At 26.2% G+C, this 25,404-nt stretch overlaps 1 protein-coding gene across 2 annotated transcripts in view; it reads left to right on the forward strand.

Annotated features, from left to right (window-relative positions):
• The first annotated feature begins 8,672 nt into the window (after window positions 1-8,672).
• The window catches only part of Coprox (oxygen-dependent coproporphyrinogen-III oxidase), a 59,777-nt gene continuing 43,045 nt past the window's right edge, over window positions 8,673-25,404 (forward strand). The window contains exons 1-4 of one of the 2 annotated variants that reach the window (XM_067269830.1): window positions 8,673-8,762; window positions 14,617-14,714; window positions 18,026-18,086; window positions 24,031-24,111. In XM_067269830.1, coding sequence (XP_067125931.1) covers window positions 14,623-14,714; window positions 18,026-18,086; window positions 24,031-24,111 — 234 coding nt within the window. In that variant the 5' untranslated portion in view covers window positions 8,673-8,762; window positions 14,617-14,622. Of the gene's footprint in view, window positions 8,763-14,616; window positions 14,715-18,025; window positions 18,087-24,030; window positions 24,112-25,404 lie in introns of those variants that run through there. The other variant, XM_067269831.1, reaches the window with a different exon arrangement.

The raw sequence follows: 25,404 nt of genomic DNA on the forward strand, positions 1-25,404 counted from the left end.
AATTTGAACACATTATTTTAATTAAACTGAATACGTTAATATTTACAAGTAATTTAGTATTTCCGTTCTAAAAGATATTATTGATTTTTCCATAAAGAATGTCAATAAGTTTATATGCTAATGATAAAGATATAACAGTCTTTCAATAAAAAATATTTTAATATAACTTATACGTTGAATTATTGATAATTCTTATTAATGCTATGGTTATATATTTTGAATTATATTACAGATTTTTTTAAATAAATTTAGTTTTGAATGAGATAAATGTCATTAGTTTCTTCTAAAAGTTTCTAATACAGTCACATTTAATTTTGCTGGAATGCGATGATTTGTATCCACAAATCAACGCATTCCATAGAAAATAAATTTAAAATGATAAGTATAAATTTCATATTTATTTCATAGTTTAATAAATTTTAAAGTATGAAAAAAATATATTTTTTTCTTTCTCTTTAGTTATTTTAAGGATTTATTGGTTTCCTGGGAATATGTTTATTTTCAAATTTTATATAAAGTTTCTCCTAAGATATTTTCTATTTTTTAAAATTAATATTTTCAGCAATTTTATTCCTTTCTTTAGATTCACAAAAATATAAAATTTTTATTTTAAAATAAATGAAATATTCAAAAATGAAATAAAATCATCTGAAAAACGATGCTATTTGCTTTCTGAAGATTTGTAATTAGAATGTTATTCTATTAATAGAAAAATTCTAAAAAATGAAACGACGTCACCTGTTTCTCTTTGACTCAGGCTCACCAATGACCCTGTACTGGTGAGCCTATAGAATTTTAAAGTAATTATTGAATGCGATAAAGAGTTTTAATAATTCCGGTGTTCCTATTAGTTAGGATGATCAACAACTAAACTGATGAGTATATAAAACGTTTTTTCTTATCTAGTAAATCTTTAATTAAAATTCCTCTTTAATAATGATAAATCATTTAGAAGAATGACAGATAAAAAAAATTTAATCTATATGTAATAAAAACTAAAGAATACTAATTTTAAGATTTTATTAAGATTCATATTTTAATTAAATAAAAACAGCTTAAAATAATAACAAAATCGTGACTTTAAAATATTGGAATTTTAAAACTTCTGAAGAATTTTAAAGTAATTTATTAAAATTTCTGACTTCTGAATAAATGAAATGAACGAACTCAAAGGAATTGAAATTTTAATAAATTTCATTATCAACGTAAAATAAATAAATTTCAGTATTTATCGGCAGGGAGAACTAGTTTATCAAAGATTTCGAGGACTCGTGGAATTTTTATGTACTGTACATCACATTAAAAATAAAAATATGTGAATCATAAATTAATAAAGGGCATATAAAATCTAATATTAAAAAGTATTAATAAAAATACTAAATACATCTAGTTCTAGCTTAATAAATAAAATATCTTGTAAATATTCATAAGATAAATTTCAATTAATAGACAAGTTTAATGGACGAAGACATAATTACATAATTTAAAGTCATGTAATTTTTAAATAATTGTAGAATTTTTAACTTATATTGGTAAAAACGTCATTCTTCGTTTGACTTTTCTCCAGAATATAAGCTTAAGTTAAATAAATAAAAATTCTTATCCATAAATGTGATAGTTTGTTCTATCTTGTGTTCTTTAAAACATAAACAATGAATAATTAGCAACTTTTTAAACAATATTTTCATAAAATTCGTTATTCTATTAAGCGTTAAAAAACTTATAAAATTAAAAAAAAATTATATATAAGCTATGAACTATGACTTTATATTATTTTTAAGAATAAAAATAATATAAAGATAGTCTATTAGAGGCTTGAAATTTATAAAATTTTTAAAAATTTCTTTTCCTTTAGAATTTGTATTTTCATACTTAAGTCTCGAAATATATTGCATTATACAAAATAAATTTTACTAAAACTTTGGAAGAAATTGAGATTATTTCAAGTGGTGATAAGTTTAGATATAAACAATTCGAAAAACAGATATCACACAGGCCTATCAGCTATCAGAAATCTGGAAGCTATCATAACTGCAATTCAATATAGTTATCATACTAAAAATAGTAATAACTTCAATATAGCTGATTTAAAAATTGATTAAATATTAGACTATATGATATTAAAGAAGATAAGAAACAAATATTTTAAAAGAAAATATTAGAAAGTAGGTTTTACTCAAATTCGCAGTCTTAGCTCCAATATAAAAAGATATATAAATTAAGAAGCTTATTTTTTTCCTCATATCTAAAGCTTCATATGGCCTTCAAAAATGTATTATATTAATGCATTTTTCTTTAATGACAATAATATTAAATATAGTTTTACAATCCAAAACTATTACATAAAATAGTTTTCCTGTTTTATCCAGTTTAGCTGATAAATTATTTATTTTATTTAATTTTATTATGTTCAAGTTAAGTATTTTAACATTCGAATACGTTTAATCGCTTTAGAAAATAACAATTTTGAAAATGATCCAAAGATAAAAACATGCAATAATTTTTAAAAATTTGAATTTTTAAATTACTTTTGAAAGCAATCATATTGATTTCATATTTATTACGTAATATCCAGAAGTAGTAATAAAATTTGATATTCAAACTTAAATAGATTTAATTCAATAAAAACTAAAATAATTCAAAATATGGAATTTGTTAGATAAGGAATGAAATATAAAATGCGCAGAACTTTATAACTTTTTCTTAAATTTTTAAACTTGTTTTAATCATAATAATATAAACTCAGAAAAATCTTAAAATATTGAATTGATTAATAATGAAAATGATTTTCGTAAGAGAAGAACAAATTAAAAAATTAACTTTTGTTAAATTTTCATTACTAGGTCCTACATCTAATTGTAAAATAAATGCAAAATTATCCTTCCAGATTTTATTTACCTATCAAATTTTGATTAGCTAATGCTACTGATTTATATCATTTTCAAACTTTACTTCAGTATGGAATAATTCTGTTAAACAATATGTTGTGTTAGATTTTAAATATACTATAATAAAACGAACAATCAAAAACCTAATTTATAACAAACGTTATTAACGAGAAATCTTAAATAGTAGGAATTTGTTTAATTAATAAAACTATGATAAAAATGTTACTATTTTCATCTGTAGTCTACGTAAATATTACAATAGTTTCTTTTGATATAATCTTGTTTATCATATGCAGTATTTCGAAAACTTGCAATTCTATAAAAATAATAATTAACTATTTAATTTTCAATGATTAAATTTGATCCGAATATAAAACATTGCCACATTAATACTGTATAATATGTTATATAATACATGACAATATTCAGTGGCGGAGCAAGAATATTTCAGGCCGTATTGCAAAGATTATTCCTAGGATCCCATAAAATTTTTATTTTTGTTAAGAATTAGGCCTATGTATATGTATAACTTACATATTTAAATACTCCGCATTTTTGTATGGACTATTTTAAAATTAGTTTTCCTTGCCAAAATATTAATAACCAACTGGACTCCCAAAAGCCTGGGCCTCGGCTGCATAGCTAGAACCACCACTTAGAATATTATCAATGCATCTACTTCAAATCGTTTACTTACTTTAGGCTTTTTTAATGTTAATTAATTTTATCAGTTAAACATTATATAATTTATAACATTATGAAAATAACTACCATATTAAATTGATAAAATAGATAGTTAAGACAAATTAATTATCTGTGTTATATTAGAATTTATTTAATATTTAATAGTCTTAAAAATATTGTTTAATTTTTATCATTTAAACAATTATTATATAGGTTTATTGCCTTTATTTATTATATTGCAAGGATCTACATGTCCATAAGATCAAATTCTAACTTTTCTAATCGCCTGATATTTTATATCAATCGGGAATTGAACGGACTAACAATACTTATATTTGATAAATAGGAGTATATAAAAACATTTCTGATATTACATGGCAAATCGTTATCAATAAAGATGATTTATTCCAGGTACTTATAGCCCATAAACAGTTCAAAACTAAGCTATTTGAAAAACAAAACTCAGCTTTCTTAGAAAACAATTACAAGTTTTGATTGCATTATTTCGCGAACTTATCCGTTCATATCTACAATTTTCATACAACAATTTCGTATTAAATTATTAAATTTATTAAATATATTATTATTGTTAATTTATGTTTAAAATTTAGAAATTTGAAACAAATTTTTGATATTTTTGACATTTATTGACTTATAGGGCTAATTTATCTTTGTTGAAGAATGATAAGATGAAAAGTAATAAAAGAGAATATCAAGATTATCATTTTTAGATACAGAATGTTAAACAGATAATATTTCTTTAACAATCTGTTTTTATTTCCTTTAAAAATTATCTAATATTACTTTAAGAAATAATTCAAAATTTCCGATAATACAGTACTTAAAATTCTATCTACTCTTGGCATTGTATTCCTTATACATAGGTCTACTATTACTTTCCCGGCTTTATGCACACGGAAAGTAGGCCTATATTTTTATTAAAAGTAACGGAGATAAAATGTTAAAATTTTTCACTTTTAAGAATGTAAAAATGCTGCGTTTCTATTTATATTTATGAGAAACTAATATAAATAAATTATAAATATAATTTAAATAATTTCGTTTCAATCTGATCCATATTTCATAAGTTATCAATGTAAAGATTTTACTTTCGTAAATATTATCAATATAATCACTAAAATAAACAGCATGTTATTTAAAATAAATGATTATACAATAGCTAATCGATATATCAGATGATTGTTTATCAATTTTTATCGCCGAAATATAATATAATACACAGCAAAAATTCGTAATAATTATTTTTAATGATGACAAACTAAAAAAAATATTTAAATTAATATCTCATGATTTTATAAATTTAAACCGCATATTTTAATATATTAATTAGGCCTAATTTATATTTAAAATATTTAATTTATAGTTTTAAATCACATCAATTCTAAAAAAGTTAAAAATTGTTTTTATATAAAACTTAAGTAATTTTATAATATTTTTTGATGATTTCATTATCATTACATGCTTGATGATTAATTTATAACATTTAATTAATGGGAAAATATAGATAATAGCTATTTTACTCCAGGCAAGCTTTAACCATTGTATCGAAAGATAAGAAATAAAAGTAAAGCAAAACTTGTTAAATAATAACCTAAGGTGCGTCATTTTGTTTTATATAAATCATTCTAGCGAGATCCCATTTTAGTTAAGTGCCTTCATTTCCTGGAAAATCATACTGAATTTATGACAACAGATAATGCTAGAAACAGAATCTGTTATCCTGTAACATTTTTGATAGTCATGTTTATGTTCAGTTTGGAAGATACAAAATACAAATTTTTAAAATGATACAGACTATCGATGAAAAATTTCGATAAGATAAAAAAAGATAATAATAATAATAAAGGCAAACAATATTCAATAAAATATTTAAACCTATCAGAATTACTGTAATATCAAATTAAAATTATGGTTTTTTAATCGAAGCAACGATGATAAATATAATATAATTTATTGTCAATGTATTTTGCATTTCTACATTAATAATGAAATTGTCAATGTTATCAAATATTTCAACTTCTTGTAATTTTATAACTAGTTAAATTTAATTAAATATTTTTCACATTAAATTAATTATAGAATAAATTCAAATGTAATGATTCGGATAAGAATAAATTTATATAATGCTAACGCATTAAATGAACTTATTTGTACAATTTTATCGCAATAAAAAACCAAAAGTTTATTTAAACGCAGCTCAGCTTGCATAAATATGCGAAAAATATTTGAAAAATTCTTCTGAATAGAAACAAATTTTGACTTATTCTACATTAGATCTTATTCTAGATCTAATGTAGATCATTTCTAGTTTGAGAAAAACAGATTATTATAATTTAAGTAAATTTTTAAGTAAAAAGTAAGTTTCAATGTTGGTCATTGTTGTTAACTGATATTTTGATTTAAATTCTTTTTGTTTTTTAAATATAAGAATACGTCTAGACAATTTAGATGAATTTATTTGCTTCAAAATTATTGTTATTATCATTATTTAAAAAAATTATATTAAAATGTCATTCATTTACCATTAACAAACCATAAGCAACTTTAAAAGAAAACAGTATAATACGAGAAATTTAGCTTGAGAAAAAAATAATTGTAAGATACTCTATACGGTTTTTAACTACTAAATCACTTAGCAAATGATTTACAATTATAAATATTTATTAGTGAAGAAATTATAATTAGAATCCCATTTGCAAATATTTATAGTTCCATATTAATGATATGTTTCCTAAACGAATTGGTTTTTCGAATTAGTTATTTTCACCTAACTTTAAAATGATTTATTTCTTGAATATAGCAACTTGTTCTCTTTAATCTAACTTTCTCTTCTGAGATTCATTAAAATATTTTAAAAGTTTGTCTAGATCAATCTGGCAAGATAAATAAGAAACTTTAACCAATTTAAATTTTATTCGCCGATCAAAATAATTTTCAATTTTAATATTAAAATTAATCATTTTAATCAACTTTTATAATGTGCCTGTCATTTTGCTTTTGTTATAATATATATTTTAATTGTGAAAATTTTACAGTCTCTTTATGTCATACTTCGTAATAGCATACCAAATTTTATAATAAATATAACAAAACATATTTTAAAACTTAAAAAAATTGATTTATGATTTTTTCTATTTTTTACTTTCTCGATGAACTCCAAATGATAAAACAGTTCTAATGAACTAAATCTAATCCTTTGAATCTAATGAAGTTCTAATCCTTATCAATAAATTTATTTATATTATTCACATTTATTTTGTTTATTTATTTTAACTAATATTAGAAATAAAATAACAGTGCAATATAATATTAATGACTTATTTACAAATAATCTATAACTTTCTATCTAATTTAAATATATAAAATAATCTTTATATATAAATCATAATAATAAAATTTAAAATGATTATAGACAATTTACGTATAGAGTACATAACATACAGCTATAAGTTTTATGTATTATTTGTGATTCTATTTTTTAGATTGAGTATTTGAGGATTTTCTGATTTAGAACAGGGATAAAGATACTCGAATTAAATCTGTTGATCTTCGGTATTCTAATAGAAACATTCGAGTGTGTAAATTTTTTTTCTTTGTTCAATAAGATCGCACAGCACTAATTCTCGCACATCACCAGTGTTACCAATCGCAGTTACTCTTGCCTCTGACTTGAATTTTCGTGTGTCAAAATTACTACGTTATTGCTCATCCTTCTGGGTTATAACGACACTTTTCCGTTTTTTTTTTTTTTTAATCAAACGTGCCTTGTATAATAATTTTTCTCTTCTAATTTACAATAAAGTATTTTGCGTATACAGTAGAACGACAATTATCAAATAATCAGGGAAGGATACTTTAAGCTAACCAATCACAATTGATAGGGAAAAAATAAGAACATAAAAATATTAATTTGAATTATACAGTAAGACCCCGCTTAACGCGGGGGATGAGTTCCTAGACGACAAAGCGCTAAACGAAACAGCGTTAAACGAGGTCATTTCAACATAGAGTAAATAGAGATGGGGAACACGCGACCAAAAATAAACAAATTTTACTTTAATTTTAAGTTATTTTTATATTAATTTGTATAATAATATATGTTAAACATAAACACATAAACATGCACACACAAATGTAAAGTTCATTTTTCGTGATGAAAGTCATGACTTTTCTGAAATTTCTGTTTCATTTGTCGCATTTTTCTTTCCTTAAGCAAATGTCGGTAGCGGAAGATCGCATTCAAAACGTCTCGTTTTGCTTTTGCACTCCTTTCAAAATCTGGATCATTCGCTACAATTTGATCAACGATTTCCGTTATCGTTACCAAACTTTTACCGAGGAAATCTGAAGAAAAATTTTTTGGTTTCTTCGTTTTCAGAATCTTTATTTTCCAGTTATTCACGAATTCCTTGTTCTGCCAGTTCTTGAAGATTATTGTTGGTAAGGCTCTCGCCAGAAACCTGCGGTAACTCCTCAATATTCTGATTGTCTGCATCTCCTAGTCCTGCTGTATTGATTAGGTTGACAATTTGGTCAACCTAACGATACAGCGATAGGATCTTCTCGTTCAGAATTCTTGAATACCTTCAGCCATAACCTCTTCCACACTCCATGTATTTATCAGTTAATTCTTGCCAAGCGAAGCCGATATTGCCTATGACATCCATGATGTATATTTTTTTCCAAAATTGCACCAAACAAACATAGATTTAAAGAAAGTACACCTCTTTGCCACCTGTTTCTGATTGGTTCGTGTTCGCAAATAATCGTATTATATACGAATCAATGAAATTCCGCGATAATTTAAATCGGCGTAAATTTTGAGCTTTTTTTTAGGCTTTGAGCAGACCGCCTTATATCGAATCAGCGTTAAGCGAGGCAGCGTTAAGCGGGGCCTTACTGTACTAAAATAGTAAAAAACAAAAACAGATTAAGGCATTGATATTTAATACATACAAATGATTAGAAAGAATGAAAACGTTGTCTAATTTATTAAAAGAGTAGTAGTCTTTCATTGCAATCTATTATCATATAGATTAAAAAAAAAAATATATATATTTGTAATTTTCCGCTTAGATTACCATTTTTCTCCACTAGAGGGCAAATTGTAATTAGCAGACGCGACTGTTGCAGAATTGTTTACATACTTAGATATATACTAAATATCCGGTAAGTTATGAAATCATAAAAAATTTTCATGAAAAAAAATTTAAATTTAGTTTAACGTTTATTATTATTAATTTTAAAATACAAAGTTAATGTAGTTTCTTCTGAATTTATTTCTTTTACCATATTAACAACTAAATATCTTGTTAAATAATTAAATGATGATATTACAGCAGTTACATCAGTTTATCAGAGTTGTAATTGTAAACAAAGTTGATTTATAAAAATATTTAATTCATTTATCTTCAGGTTTGTATTCTATAAAAACAAAATACATGATGTACAGGTAGTTTGAATTACAGAATTACTTTTTCAAATAATTCAATTTGCATCATAGTTAGTCATCATAATCCAGTCAAGGATTAAACAAGTCATTTGTTCCAGCTTCTAATTGATCTTATGTAAAGTGACCAAATGTTCTGAATTAGATGGAGCAGTCTTGTTTTTGATGTGTTGTCCTGATTTAAAACTGTTCCAAAAAATGGCCTAATTTTTAAACTATTTGAAAAAGTCTTGCTTTTAGAGTGTTTCATAATTATATTCAAAAATTGTAAATTGCACATAAGTTATAGCATAAAAATTTTAATATCCAATTGTGCAGAACAGTTATAATAGGGAGTTAATAGATTTTGCTAATTATCTGAGTTTACAATTTTTTTTAGATACTTAGCTGCTGATTTCAATCAACACTTTCTCAGTCTTTCCCTACCATGCTTCTCAACAGTTCTTTCATTCTCTCAATGTGGCCAAACCATCATAGAGCAGATTTTCTTACCTTTTCAACCACATTTTTTTTTTCCACCCCACATTTCTCCAGTATTTGTTCATTTATTTCAGGATTTTTTCAGTTTAATTTTACTATTGACTTTTCTTCATCTATTTTTGTCTGTTGATGTTTCAACAGAACTTAGGCAATCTTATATCTTCATTCTTGTGAAAGTCCAGACTTATGCAACTAATATTGTTAAAGTATAATGAAAAAATTTCAAATACTTAAATAATGTTCTTTTTACATAAACATTTCTTGATTGATAATATGGGATAAAATTGTTACAATTATTAAATATTTTCTAATACAGTATAATCAGAGAAATTTTACCAAAGTCTGAGAAGTTTGTTTTATATTGTCAAAATATTAATGGATTTAACCATAATTGGTTTTATTTGTTTAGTTGCGAAACAATTATATTATCCATTTAGAGAAAGAGAGGGATGTCATTACTGCATCCACTAGTATAATTGACAAAATAGTTTTTAGATATATTTGAAATAACAGATAGTAATATAAAATTAATATACACATTATTATTGACAAATATATTTATTTAAATATGACTAATATCAAAAAATTTATTTTTATTTTTTAAGTTTCATTAATAAAATTTTTTTAAAAAATATTATGACAGAATTTCATATTACAGTAAATTGTACTTTTTCTTTGATACATGAACATTTTATAATCTCTAGCTTAATATTTGTTTTTTCATTTAGATGTTTAAATATACTTTATAATTTTTAGCACATTCCACTATAGTTGTAAAGTGCTTATGTTATGGCTTTTGTCTGTCGGGCAACATTGTCCATCTGTCAGATTTCCATGCACATGTGCAATGACTTCACTTTCATTACCTAAGTGTTATGTTCCATTCAATTCATTTATTGCACATGTCCTTGTACATGCACAATGATTTTAACTGTAAAACTCTTATCAGATTTATATTTCTTCTTACAGTTGAAATAAGTCAATTGAAGACTTTGTATAAATGATAATAATTTTTCACATTCAATTCTTTTATTTCATATATTGAGCTTTAACTGGATTATTGTAAATTACAGATAAAAAAACTATTCCAGCAACTATTTTTAATTTTATCTAATGCTTTCCACTATCTGTGTAGCCAATAGACTTTCCATTTTATGTTTAAGTTTGTTATAAATCACATAGTGATGTGATTTATAACAAACTTTTGTAAAGTGGGAAATACCTGTTTAGTCCACTTGATGTTTTCTTTTGAATACACTATTTCATGTTCTGTAAGAGGCTTGCTTCTACTCAAACATTTCATACGATTGAGGCCAACATAATTTTATATAGAATCATAATTACAAAGATATAAAAATTTAATTTATTAACTGAATGTTCAATATTAATATACAGTTCACTCTCAATCAGAATTAATTAATGTTTGTATTTGTGAAAATTTCAGATTAACAGAGTTATATCTAAGAAATGGAAGAAAAAGAACTACATACAAAAGCACATAATCCTCAACTTACAAATTCCCAATTTATGAACATCCATTTAGTAATCAAAGCTAGTGAGTGTATTAAAAAAGTTATTTTTGAGTCAGGAAAACAATCAAGTGCAATTTCTAAAGGTTTGATACAATAATTAAATGTTAAATGTACACTGTAATGGGCAATACACATACGTATACATACACACTATATAACACTAACTGGTAATTTCATTCATGTTTAATTATAACTCAGGTTTATGTTGTTAGCAACCCAAAGACAAAATTGAAACTAACATTCTGTAGAGGTGCTTGATTCAGAAAGTTATTCATTACATATGTTCATGAATGTGTATTAATAAAATATAATTACCTAATTAAAGTATTAAGTGTTTGTTTGAAATTTAATGCACATGAAGAGTGTCACTGTATTGTATTACAATATATAGGCACAATAGTTTATTTTAATAAACTGAGTGACTGTAATTAAAGTAATCCTATTCACTGCACTCTAGAGCCGTGGTTCTCAATCCATGGTCCGTGGAACATGGGTGCTCCATGGAGCCACATCAAGTGTTCTGTGAAAAAATTAAATATACAATTAAAAATTATTGCAAAAGAAAAATCAATACAATGGAAAATAATTTTTGTATGGAAATGTAATCAGCAAATGCCAATGACATCATATACTAGACTGAGGGTGCATTTGGAAATTGTAACCTGTGTTACTGGTAACTACTGGTAGTTATCATTCATTTAGAAAATGTGATGTAAATAACCAACCGCATTTAAAAATCACTATTATGGCTCATAACGGTGATTTTTAAATGCGGTTGGTATTTACATCACATTTTCTAAATGCCTTGATAACTACCAGCAGTTACTGGTAACACCAATTACAATTTTCAAATGCGCCCTGCGTATGCTGTCGATTTCAGAAAGGTTTGCCACTCCTGCTTTAAAGCTGTTGTATTGTAAGTGTTCTGCAGAAAAAAATGTCAAAGTTTAGTGTTCCCAGACTTTAAAAAGATTGAGAACCATGGGTCTAGAGAACTATTTAGCAGTCCAACAAATGCAACCAGATTTGTTATGGTGATGTTTCAGGACATACTGAAGACATTTTCATAAAGGAAAAGTTAGTACCAAAATATACCACTATGGTACTTTTGGAACTTTAGATCTTAATTCAATTGAGTTTTTGTTATGAGGACACTTAAAAACTCTGGTCTATTGAGGATGTTGCAATTTGGCAGCAATAAGCTGTAAAACACATTGTTTATTGCCTTTATGTTTTAAACTTTCAGAATGGGATGTTCTCCATTTCTGAAAGTGTCAAAAGAGGCATAGTGCACATTTTGGTATTAATTTTTTCTATGGAATGTCTTTAGCATACAATATCAAATTTGTTTGCCTTTGGACTGCTAAATATCTCTCTAGACAGTGTGGAATATGGATACTTTAATTATGATCACTTAGTACATACATATTGCAATATTATATTGGCTAAAATGCAGTCTTGAGAACTGCTATTATAACCATAATTTATTATGTCTGACTTAAGATTGTCATCCTGGAATGTAATTCTGTTATAAGTCAGGAACTATGTTCATTTAAAAAATTCTTTTATACTATATTTGATGTATATATATATTAAAATATGTAAATCATATTAATTTTACAAATTTGTTGTGTTTTTAAAAAATATTTTGTGATTCCTGTTTTTGACTGAAACATTTAGCCACATAATGAACAAAATTGGTTTGGATTGGCAAGAGTACATTTTATTGTAAACAGAGTTCTATGAGTAATTTTGGTATCTGGCTCGAGAATTAAACCTATGAATTTATAGTATTTTATATAAAATATTGTAATTAATATAGTTTAACTGAATTATTTCTAAAATAAATAATAAACACCATTAATTTTCCAGCCGTCATTTATGTTACTAGTTACTAATAATTGAAGAAACATCTTCAGATTCAAAGCATGTGGTATAATTTAGTTATATAAATTGTACTGTATGATTTGAATCTGAAGATGGGCTTTCAATATTACAACTGTTATAAAAATAGCTTGAGATTTAGTTGAATAGAGTTAAAGTGTCAAAGCAATAGCAATCAGAAATTTCTATGAGAAAATTTTCAGATACTCATGTTTAATATCAATGCTTTTAACTACAAAGTAATTTATTATAATTGTATATGTAGTTAAAAGTAACTTAAATTGGATTAGAATGACTGTCTGTATGCATTTCTTGTAAAATTTATATTTTACATTTAAGTATGTTTTGTTTTTATTCTACATACTAGACTCTTAACAACCTTTATGTCACCAGTAAAATATTTAATTATAAACAAACGTTTTCGACCATAAAACTTCCAGTCTTCGTCAAGTTAAAAGTTCTGAGATTCGAATAACCGTTGTGTTTACGGTTTTAAAAATAATAGCAAGCACATAATAGCAACAACCACAACGCACACACTAGCAACTCGAATAATACGCAATCTTGTGCCATAGTTCAATATAACCACCACCTGGACCCCATTTATAGAGAAATTGCGGCACTTACAAACAAAAAAATTGTGTATAAGAGGTGTAATACAATTTATGACATCTTCTGCAACTGCAAAGATCATATAGACAAAAGATTGGCTCCAGGAGTACATTCTGGCCCATTATGGGACCACAGATTTCAAAGGAACCTGGTGTATATTGGTTCTACGATACGTTCTCTAGATAAGCGATTGCACGAACACAAGTATGACATTGATCATAACAAAGTCATCACTGCTCTATCTACTTATGCTTCCACCCCGGGCATAAGAGCGAACCTACATAACTCGCAAATAATTAAAATATCACACTGAAGAGAACACATACGTTCGCTAGAAACTCTAGAAATATACAAAGCAGGGTTACGCAATAACTGCATCAACTCCAAGGTTGTGATTAATATTTCTAAGGCTTGGAAGATCTATTATGAAGGTGAAAACCACCGAAACTCCTATTAGTGCAGCCCTCCATCGTTTTATATGTAAAAAGAGATTAATATTTGCTATCATTTGTAAATTCTTTTGTGCATGATACGCATGCGCACAATGAATTTATATACGCAACGTTACAACGTTCTAAAAAATATTTTTAAAACTGCGAACACAACGGTTATTCGAATCTCAGAACTTTTAACTTGATGAAGACTGGAAGTTTTATGGTCGAAAACGTTTGTTTATAATTAAATATTTTACTGGTGACATAAAGGTTGTTAAGAGTCTAGTATATAATATACCAGTACCTATAGAGTAGTGAAGATAACTTGTTTACAAGGTATTTATTCTACATGATTGCTATTTCCCTTATTTAACTAATTTACTCTTTCTTTAATGTTTCTAAATAGAATTTATGTTTGTTTTCAGAATTTTTTCTTTATTTACACAAGTGATAAATTTTATAATTCAAAATTACAAGATACCAACTATAAGCATATAATTTAAACAAAAAATTAATCTTTAATATAATTGTTAATTTTAAATATACTCATGGTTATAATATTAAATCGTAACAAATAAAAATAATGAAAATTTTAAATATTAGTATTTATATTAGACTTTTAATAATTATAGAATAAAATGTGGAATAAATGGAAATCAATTTTGAATACTGCCAAACCACTGCTTTGTATTGGGTTACAAACAAACAGATATAAGACAAAGTTACTTAGGTAAGATTCATTATGTTTTTAATACTAATTATGTTATGTAAATTATATTAAGAATTTATTACATTTTTTATAAGTTATAAATTTAATACAAAATTCTGAAAAATGTTTATACTTTTTTAACTTAGTTATTTAGATACTGTACTTATTTTTAATATAAAAATAAATTAAATCATTTAAGTAAATAAAGTATATAATTAAGTATGTTTAATCTAACTTTAAATTTGTTATTGTTATTAAATTTTCAATTTTTATTCTGTTATGTTTTTATTTGGTTTATTACTCTTGTAAGAAAGATACCTTTGTAATTTCTATACTGTACATATATTTTTGTTTATAAATAAATAAAAGAACTTGAAACATTTATTACCTGGTCATCAATAATACATAATGCTAATAATTTTTAAGGAGTCAATTTACTATTTGAAAATTTAATGATGAGATGTTTTTGACACTGGATCTGTCAATGAAACCAATTGTATTTTTAGAATTTTTTCTTTATTTACACAAGTGATAAATTTTATAATTCAAAATTACAAGATACCAACTATAAGCATATAATTTAAACAAAAAATTAATCTTTAATATAATTGTTAATTTTAAATATACTCATGGTTATAATATTAAATCGTAACAAATAAAAATAATGAAAAAAAGAAGAATTAGCGTATAAGAGGTTGTGAGGCTATGTTCTGGATGTGTTGTAATTTTGCCATAGTATCCTGGAATTTTGAACTGTGTGTGAACGCTCTTTTGGTTAGGGCACGGAATGCCACTATCTTGTATGCATATGGGTCATCCGAATCAGCGGGGATGAATAGAGGAGTATAGCATGGTTTGTAATAGACCTTGGTTGATATCTTGCCACCTCTTATACACAATACACAGAAAAAAAATTAGAGCTCATAGATTTATATTCTAACATAAGGACAAAAAGCAAATTACCAATCATTAAACTGAACTGTAAATTATCTTCACAACCCCAAGAAATATCTCTATTTCCAATAATGGTTGCTTTTTATACTTTTCAAAGTGAACAATAAAAAGTGGTACTGTAATAAATGTTTTATTTTGAGTGGAATAATTTTCTTCTAGTAAACAAAGATGGATTGTAGACAATTTAAATATCTGGTTTTAGCAGACTATTCTACTGTATTCAGAAAATAGGGGTTAAAGTTTAAGGACATCCACCCCTTTAAACGGATATGGTCTCATACAAACAAGTGCAAGTTTACATATTGGGAGTGCATACAGTGATGCCAGGTTTGGCTACTTTGTGCTAAATTTGGCTCCATTTTTACTCTTTTGGCACCAAAAAATGTTTCTACTTTTTCAAAATCTTCAACAGAAAAAATCACATATTTCTTTTAGCTTTGTTTTGTTTAACAACTCTGATATACTGTATTGCTCCACACTTACATGCCAAATACCATTTCCTCCTCCATTTTGTTTGATTTGAAAATCATTTAGATCATTTCTTGAACTTTATTTAGTAAATTAATTCAAAATATTATAATTTAGAGATTTCAATTGCTTATTAATCCTTGATTCTGTAAATTATACAACCTTGACCATGACCCTGAAAATCATTAATATGAATTTTCAATAAAGCAAACTAACCACTGTTCCCGTAGTGATTAGTATTAATGCTAGCTGACTGAATATGTAAAGTCAATTCATATAATCATAAGAAGCCTAATGGCAGAAATGAGCTGCTAATAAGAAAATTTGAAAAGGAAATTTTATTAAGTACATAGATAATATACCTATTACAAAGATAAAGTTTGTAAATGATATAACATGGACAAGGAAAACTGACATATAAAGGTCACTGACAAACTTGGTTTGATTATGTCAGTCAGATTGATTCTTTTGTAGCTAAATTGTAAAGTATAATATGCTACCTAAGATTCAATATTAGATCTAAGATAGCTATACTGATTTTCCAAGACAACTTGCAATTTTATTAAATTTGCATTAAAAAATTTATGCAAATAAAGTCTCAGATCAGATTTTACCTCTAGTTACCTGTATTTGGAGGACAGAATTTGCCTTAAAAATTACATATTCATTCAAAAGCTTTGATGATTGCATGGAAATAGACAAATTTTAGTATAAATGCTATACATATTTTTGGAATGCTGTACAATTTAGTAACCATATCTCTATACGGTTACTAAAATTGCTTTATATTGCTTCAAAAATAAATTTTAGAAAAAGGCAATATTATTTGCAGATTTTTTATTTAAATATTTTTAAGACCAGATTTGTTTATTAAAATCATAAAATATAATAGAGTACAATTAAGTTTGACATGAATGATTTAAGAGCTTGTAAGTAACATTATGAAGAATTTGAATGAATGTAACTACAATACTAGTACATTTGTTTTTTTAAATAAGAGATCAATTAATAAATATCTCTTAGATAAGTTGTTTGTTATTAGTTACTTTTATTTAGAAATGAAAGTGATGCAGATGAAGAATCTGAAAAAGGAATTCAAACTGTTTTACTTTTAAAATTTCTTTTTTAACTTTGGATAAATGAAAAAGTAGTTAGGAGCTAGATCAGAGAAATATGACAATTGCAGAACAGCAGTTCCAATATCAAAAGAAGTCAATAGAACGCATACGAGACAAATTTTAAAAACTGTTCAATTTCTGAAAGAAGCTGATTTTTCCAAATGTTTCCTGAATTGAAAAAACTATTGGAGAAAGTGTATTCAAGTTTGGGGTGATTATTTTGAAAAGTGATAAATATATTTTTTTATATTCTAACACCTAGGTTTTCCAACTCCTAGAAAGCTGTTCCCAAGAGTAAAAAATTTCTCAGGAAATTTAATATTTTTGAGTTTTCAATGGGGTCTTTGTAATTTATAAGCATCTTGTTGATCTAAAGTGGAAGGTATAGGTCTCAAATTGGGAATCAGAGAATTTCAAAATTGTCCAATTTCACAAATTTTTTGATAAATCTACTTAATAAATTTTTATTTTTTGATGCATTCCTAGAATTTTTGAACACTAATCTGTCTCCAAAAAACCTTAACATGTACTGTACACTTCTCTGTTTTCTTGAAAAACAAAAATTATTTAACAGAAATATTTTCTTTATCATACTTTGTATATAAAGTTATTTGAAATTTGTTTTTGTAGATTCATTTTGGGAAAACCTGAAATTATTACATTATTTAAAATTAGCTTAAAATGTAATTATTATGAATTTAATAAAATAATATTAATGTTGACTTGTTGTTATTAATATAGGTTTAATTTTGTATTCATTAATAATTAAAAAGATGTGTTTTATTTTATTAGGAATCTATCAATAAGTATCAGTATATCTGGAATGACATGGATGTATATGAACACACACAAAGTAATTATTCATTATAATATATATTCTATACATATATTGTATGTATTACAATAGTTTTAATATTAAGGATGATTATAAATTACATTAATGATGTAATTATAGAAATAAAATAATAATGATTGATTGATTAGTTAATACAAGGAAACGGTACATGGGCGTTATATGATCAGATACAGTTTTGTCCATTATGGGTGGACTTGACCTGAGTAGGTTCAGCCAATATAGAAAAGGAATGGGAACATCACCACTAATACATTCATCATAAATTGTGGAGGTCTGTTTCAGAGTTTGAATGTAGAACTTTTAAAACATTAGATTGGCTATTTACTATGCAGCTATCTAAATGGCAAAATTTTGGTAGAAAAATTATATTTTAATCAAATCATAGTATTTGATATAATTAATTTACAGTTTTATGCTATTTTACATTATTAAAATTCTAGTTAATATATCTTCATTTAAAGTTAATATCATACAAGCTATTATTTATTGTGACATCATCACAATGCTGGGCTGCAAATTTTGTGACAATGTTCTCAAGTCTAATAGTATCTTGCCTCTGTACATCATACTTTTCCTGTTAACAATAGTCATGCTGGTCATCTATCTAACTCTGTTCAGGAGAAAATCTTTGAATTGAAATAACATGACTTTTGATTTAAACTGGAAGTTCATTTATAGTTAATTGGGGCTTCCTGCTGTTAAGCTTTCCATGTCTGATCTCGACTTTCATCTATTTCACTCTGTTCTTGAGATTAAGGAAAGACAAAGAGACAGACTGAGCAAGTGGAATTTACAGGTCTACAAGTTTTGAAAATTGCAGCTTAATCATTAAAATGTTATTTTAAATCTAATAATCAGATTTTTTACTATATATTGTAGAATTTTAATGATTTTAAAATTAATATTAATTGATAGTCATATAAATAACTTTGAACTTCTATTAAAATACTAAAACATTACTGTCTGTTAGTGTTAAAACACTTTTTATTAATACAAGTACTTTTGACATTTCCATCAATGTCATCCTTAGGTAGAAGAATATAGCTTTAGAACAATTCCATTTTTTAAAAATAGGAACATTACATATTTTAAAAAAAAACCTATTTCAGAATGCAATGTTAAATAAATTTAAACTGACATAAGTATATCTGATTATGAGAGCATATATTTTAAATTAAATAAATTAAAAATATGATTAAAAATTGTAACTAGCATTGTGATGATGTCACAATAAATAATTGCTTGTCCTTATTTATTTTTGATTACAAATTATGCATTTTGGTCCAGGAAACATAGCTTTAAACTGAAAAACAAACAGTTTTCATTAGTATTATAAAATTATTAAAATTATTAATTATTATATAAAATTATTAAAATATAAATAACAAACAGATATAACAATATGAATTTACATAATATTTTAAACTTACTTAATCTTGTATTTACATAGCATTACTCTCCCTCTGTTATGTACACATAACAAAGGAAGGTATTGGAATTGTGTCAAATTTGATCCTCTAATTTTTTTGCAAATCTCCATGTTTAGACCTCCTGAACCCAAAAAATGCGAAAACAAGCTTGGTCAAGCCGATCTCTAGCATGCTCCAGTAAAGTGGATCAAATATTAATTTTGTTTAAAATAACTTTTATGAATTTTTGGTATCAAGTAGCTGTTGTGCATGCATGTAGACATGCACAATAAATGGATTGAACATAACATAACAGATAATGAAAGTGAAGTCATTGCACATGTGCATGGAAATTTGACAGATGGACAAAAGTCCTAACAAGCACTTCACCACTATAGTGGAGCGTGCTAAAAACAAAAAGATTTCATGGATGTTTGTGCATGTATGTGTTCTTGTTTCTGTGTGTTTGTTTGTATGTGTATTGGCATCTATTTTGTTGAATATCTCAGGACAGGGTAATGATTAAAAAAGAAATTTGGCATAGTAGCTTGTCATTAAGGTGTATTGATGTTATTAAATTTTGATGGTTAAAGGTTGTTGTTGAGATAGAGGAGGATTGTGTTATATCTTGATAGGTGTTGGACTTAATAAAGATTTTACTTGTTATTAGCATTTACAATTTATTTTTAATAAAATTCCTGACTACCTTCAAAATTAAGCTTTTTGCCATTTTATAATAATTAATAATATAAAAAGTTGAAAAATGAAAAAAGAAAACTTAACTATATTATAAAATTTTATATAAAAATAATTCAAGAAGATGAAAATTTTGTGCCATCATGATTGTATTTTTGATATAAAATAGAACTAATATTATCCTATAAACAAGTAAAATGGCAAAGGCCATTTTTGGGACGAGACTATGTCTCAACTGCGCATCGTTTTCTAAGGCAGTGTTTCTCAAACTTTTTGGTCTACACTCTCTTTTTGCACTTAAAAATTTCAAAGGACCCCGAGAATGAGTATGTGTAGGAAAACATCCCAGAGGGAGGGGGTTAAGTACCCTCTCATGGTCGCTCCAGTGCTGCCAGCTAAAAACGCATACCAACTAAAATAATATTGGAGTAGCCCAAGACATAGCCAAATATTGCAGTGCCACAGCACTAGCGGAAATTTAAATTTTCTGACTGAAAAGCTTTCGGTTGATCAGTTTTCGGATAATCAATGCTCTACTGTATTTGTAACTCACCTTGCCAACAGACGCAACGCTGCTAGCGAACACTGTTCCAAATGACAACATTGTTCTATCATAGTTTAGGCAGAGAGTGGCACTCGGGGATTCCCCAATAGTGCACAAATTTATGAATATTAGGCTCGTATTAAAATATTTATATTGTTTTTATTATTTATATGTGCAATTTATTTAAGTAAAAATTATTTTATATATTTTTTATTTCTATTATTTCTAAACAGGAGTCCATAGTAAATTTATAAAATATTTGAAAAAAATTGATCTGGCATCAATTTTTCAGCGACCCCCCCAAAATATTTTTTGTGACCCCCACTTTGAAAATCACTGTTCTAAGGAAAAGAGAAAAATAAGCACTAACCAATGAGGAATAGCTGACTCCGGTACTTGGGGTCCTGGCATAGATTACAGTGGGCTTCTTTGCCTCTGTGGTTGTGATAGATTATGTTGTCATGAGCCTGTTCTTGGCTATGGTAAGTGGGAAGATATTTGTGCCTGAATTGTCTCAATATTGCTCTCATCATTTCACCATCCTGCGAAATGACGAGAGTAAGAGAATACACATGTAACATTTGTCAAAATTCGATTTTGCAACATTTGCATTTCGAAATTCCCAATGAGCAATGCATGCCCAAATCTCGCACTAGCACCTGTTTGTAGAAACAGTAGAAACAGTGTTATCATTTTGTATTATATTTTGACTTGGTTCTTGGTTTCCTGACTACCTACAAGTCTGGTTTTTTTTTGTGTGTGCATGATTTGGGCACCAAATACTCTGTGCCAAATTGCAACTCCTGACATGTACTCCTTCATACCTCTAAGGTGTCCATCCATTGACAGCAGCACGATTTTACAGACAAGACATAGTCTCATCAACAAATTATGTAAATTTTTGTGACCATGATTTCATCTAAATAATAATGTTTTACATATATAAAACATGGAAAGAAATACTCAGTTTTTTCTATTTATTTAATAGTATCAATGCAATGAAATTTATTTTTGAATTTTTAACTAATTTATATAAAGATAAATAAATATTGAAAGGGTAAAACAACTGTTATTAAATGATTTATCCTTATACAATATTACAAATTGAAGTTTAAAAATTTTCTCTTTAAAAACTTACTAAATTATATTATTTATTACCTAAACACTGAAATACATTCATGTTCTGTCATTTTCAAATGAATTTACTCATTTAGAGATTAATTTTATGTCATATTTGAAAAACTCTACTTTAGTTTGAAATTTAAATATACTTCTCATTGACATTATATGTTTTAAAAGTATTAAAATATGAATAATAAAGCAAAATTAACTTTACTGCTGTTATATTGTGTACACTAGAAGCTATCATGTATCAATTCTCCATGTATCACTAAAAAGGTCATTTGATTGAAAAAAGTATGACAAAACTAATAAGAATTTTACTATGCTTAATGAATCTAGATTCTATATGGTTGTTATGTTTGTCTAAAAATGATACAGACATTAGTCACATAGTAATATTTTTCTGGTGATTCTACTTTGATTTGGTGTTGCTGCTTGCTTAATTTATGAACATAGAGATATTATGATTCTCTGTAAGAGATTTTACTTTCTCAATTATCATGTCAAATACTTCACTTGTCTACTTCCTCATGGTTTTTAGTTCCTTTATGGAATTTTGTGCAGAGAGAACAGCTTTAGCCAGGGGCACTGGTCATCTTACTGAAAAGACACACTTAAGTCATATGAATTCCTTTATCTTTCAGATAGTATCCAAATAGAAAATTCCTCTGATTTCAGCACTGGGGTGAAAACTATACTATCCGGAACCTATAACCAGTGCGTAACATATATATACTATATATTTATAGCAAGGTTGACAACTGCTCGAACAAATGTTGTTGTTTGAGCAACTATTGTTCGAGCAGTTCAACAGTTGTTCGAGCAACGACACGTGCTTCATATAATTTCATAAGTTGTTCGAACATCATCAGTTTTCAAATTCTGAGCATGTGCATGTGCTCAGAATTTGAAAACTGTTGTATTTAATATTCATCTGATAATGGTAGCTTTATGCTATCAAAAGTGCTTGTGAACTCATTTATACTTTAAATTCACCATTGGTAATGCCACAACATGCAAGTGTAATTACATTATACAGTTAAGTGTTGGCGTAAAGTGTACATTACATTTATTATTATAAACAAATTTATTGTATTTAAGATTCAACTTCTTACAAGTGGGTAGGAGAATTTTATCTCCTTATTAAATTAATCAGTTACAATTTGTTACAAATATTAAATTACAATTATAATTGTATTACAGTCACTTGAACACAAACATTTTAACAAAAATTATATAAATGTTATTGACAAACAACAATTAATACTTTCCATAAATTTTTAGTTATTGGTGTTATTTAATCTTTTAGTAACACTTTTAAAGAAATGATTCAAACAGTACAATTGAAATTTTGACAAGCTATTAAGTAGTACTCTATACTTTAAAGATTTATTCAACTGTAAAATTTCTATAATTTTATATAAATTACCCACATTTACAAATTTTATACAATATTTTATAAATGAATTATAGTAAAATCTTTTTCATTACACCAATGACACTAATCTTTTGTGAAGTTGATATATACATTATTTAAAAATAACGAAAATTTATTTAATCTCAATTGCACTATTATTCTTTTAATATTTAACCATATATTCGTTGTCATATAATTGAAATTATAAAATATTTCAATGTTGAACTAAGCAATGATGGAATCAGAATTGTGCTAGATTGTGTTCTTACCATTACAAAGAGAAATGAATGCATTTGTAAATGCTCACAACACAGAACAATCTAAAAATCATATTCCAGTGCATTGTGTAAACATATGGATGGCTGACAAATCTTGTAAACATATTTATAATATGACAAATTTAGTAATATTTATAATATGACAAATCTTGTAAACATATTTATAATATGACAAATTTAGATCATATTTATAATATGACATGTAGAATTTCTTGATACCAAGAATAGAATATTGATTGGATTATAGAATCTTGGTCTTTAATTATGAATCAAGAAAATTCAGCATTCAAAGTTTTACAATTATTAAGAAATTTATTAGCTTAATTGAAATTTAATGAAAAAGGACCTTTAACTTAGTAATTTGACCTTTAGTATTATTTATTTTTTAATACTAATTTAATTTTAAATATTATATTTAATAAAAAATTTTATTTTGTAATGTAAACTTGAATATGATACAATATTTTATTTTTAGGCTTTTATGAAAGAAAACTCGCATACAAATTTTAATTACTTTATGGCTGTACCAATTACTGATACTAAAAAACTAGAACAGGTATGTCTGAAATATTATAAATTTATATTTGTACAGTAGAACCTTGATTATCTGGACCTCTATTATCCGGATTTTCGATTATCCAGATTGTTCACAATAAACAAAAATTGTACGAATTTGCTGATTTGCACTTTGCGAATTGCGACACTATTTATGTACTGTACATACATGATGGAATGCATGGAACAAAATTTTGAAAAGACCATTAGTAAATTCCAGTAACAGTAGAAAGTGGTATAGGAGACAGTGCGGAAGCAATAGCACAAATTTCAATATGTGCCGAATGTGACGAAGAAGATGTAACCGAGTGGTTAAATTGCGATGCGAACGATTCTGGATTCCAAATTTTGAATGATGAGGAAATAATTAAAGAAATATCTGCCTCAGATAAACAAGATCGAGAAGACGAAGAAGACATTTGCGAAGTAAGAGATATTGGTCCTACACATTCTGAAGCTTTTCAGTGCTTAGATGTCGCCATGAAGTGGTTTGAGAGCTAAGAAGAGTGTAACTCAGGACAACTTATATGTCTTAAAAGTATTCGCGATTTAGCAGCTTCAAAAAAGAACAGCTAGCTTTAAACAAAATTCGTTAATTGAATTTCTTAATAAAAAATAATTTAATATTGAAGTTATATGTAAACCTAGACAAATAAAAATTATTCATACTATATGCATTGTCAATTATTACTTTTTCGATTATCCAGATTTTTCCTTATCCGGACTACGTTCATCCCCAATTAGTCCGGATAATAGAGGTTCTACTGTATTAAGTAAGTTTAATACATGAAAAATGTTTATTTAATGAAATGACTATTAATATTTAGTTTATTATATTATAATATGGTAGACTCAGCTTATTGTATCATGGATATTATTATCACTCATTTAATATTATCAGAATTAGCATGTCCCAAAACATGTAAGCTAAAATTCATTATAAAAACTTTGCTTATTCACAGTTAGGTTATTGTTGTTGTTATCTGCTGAAAAACAGGCTTTTTTAAGCTTTTTTTTCTCATGTTATCATTAGCAAGAAAAGAATACTGGAATATATTAATCAATAATAATAATTATAATTAATAAATTTCTAAGGTATACATTTTTTTACTTGTTTTAACATTTCCTTTTTATTCCCTAACATCTTTTTTTTTATTTATACACAAGTATGCAACCCAGGGTCTATAGAATTGCTCGGTATAAAAATCGGCTGATAAACAGGTTTACGATATATACTTGTCTTGATTTCACCCTCTTTACATATTATCGTTACATCCAGGAAGTTAACGGTAAC

The sequence above is a fragment of the Centruroides vittatus genome, unplaced genomic scaffold, assembly GCF_030686945.1.
Source record: "Centruroides vittatus isolate TY-2023 unplaced genomic scaffold, ASM3068694v2 contig_357, whole genome shotgun sequence".
NCBI lineage: Eukaryota > Metazoa > Arthropoda > Arachnida > Scorpiones > Buthidae > Centruroides > Centruroides vittatus.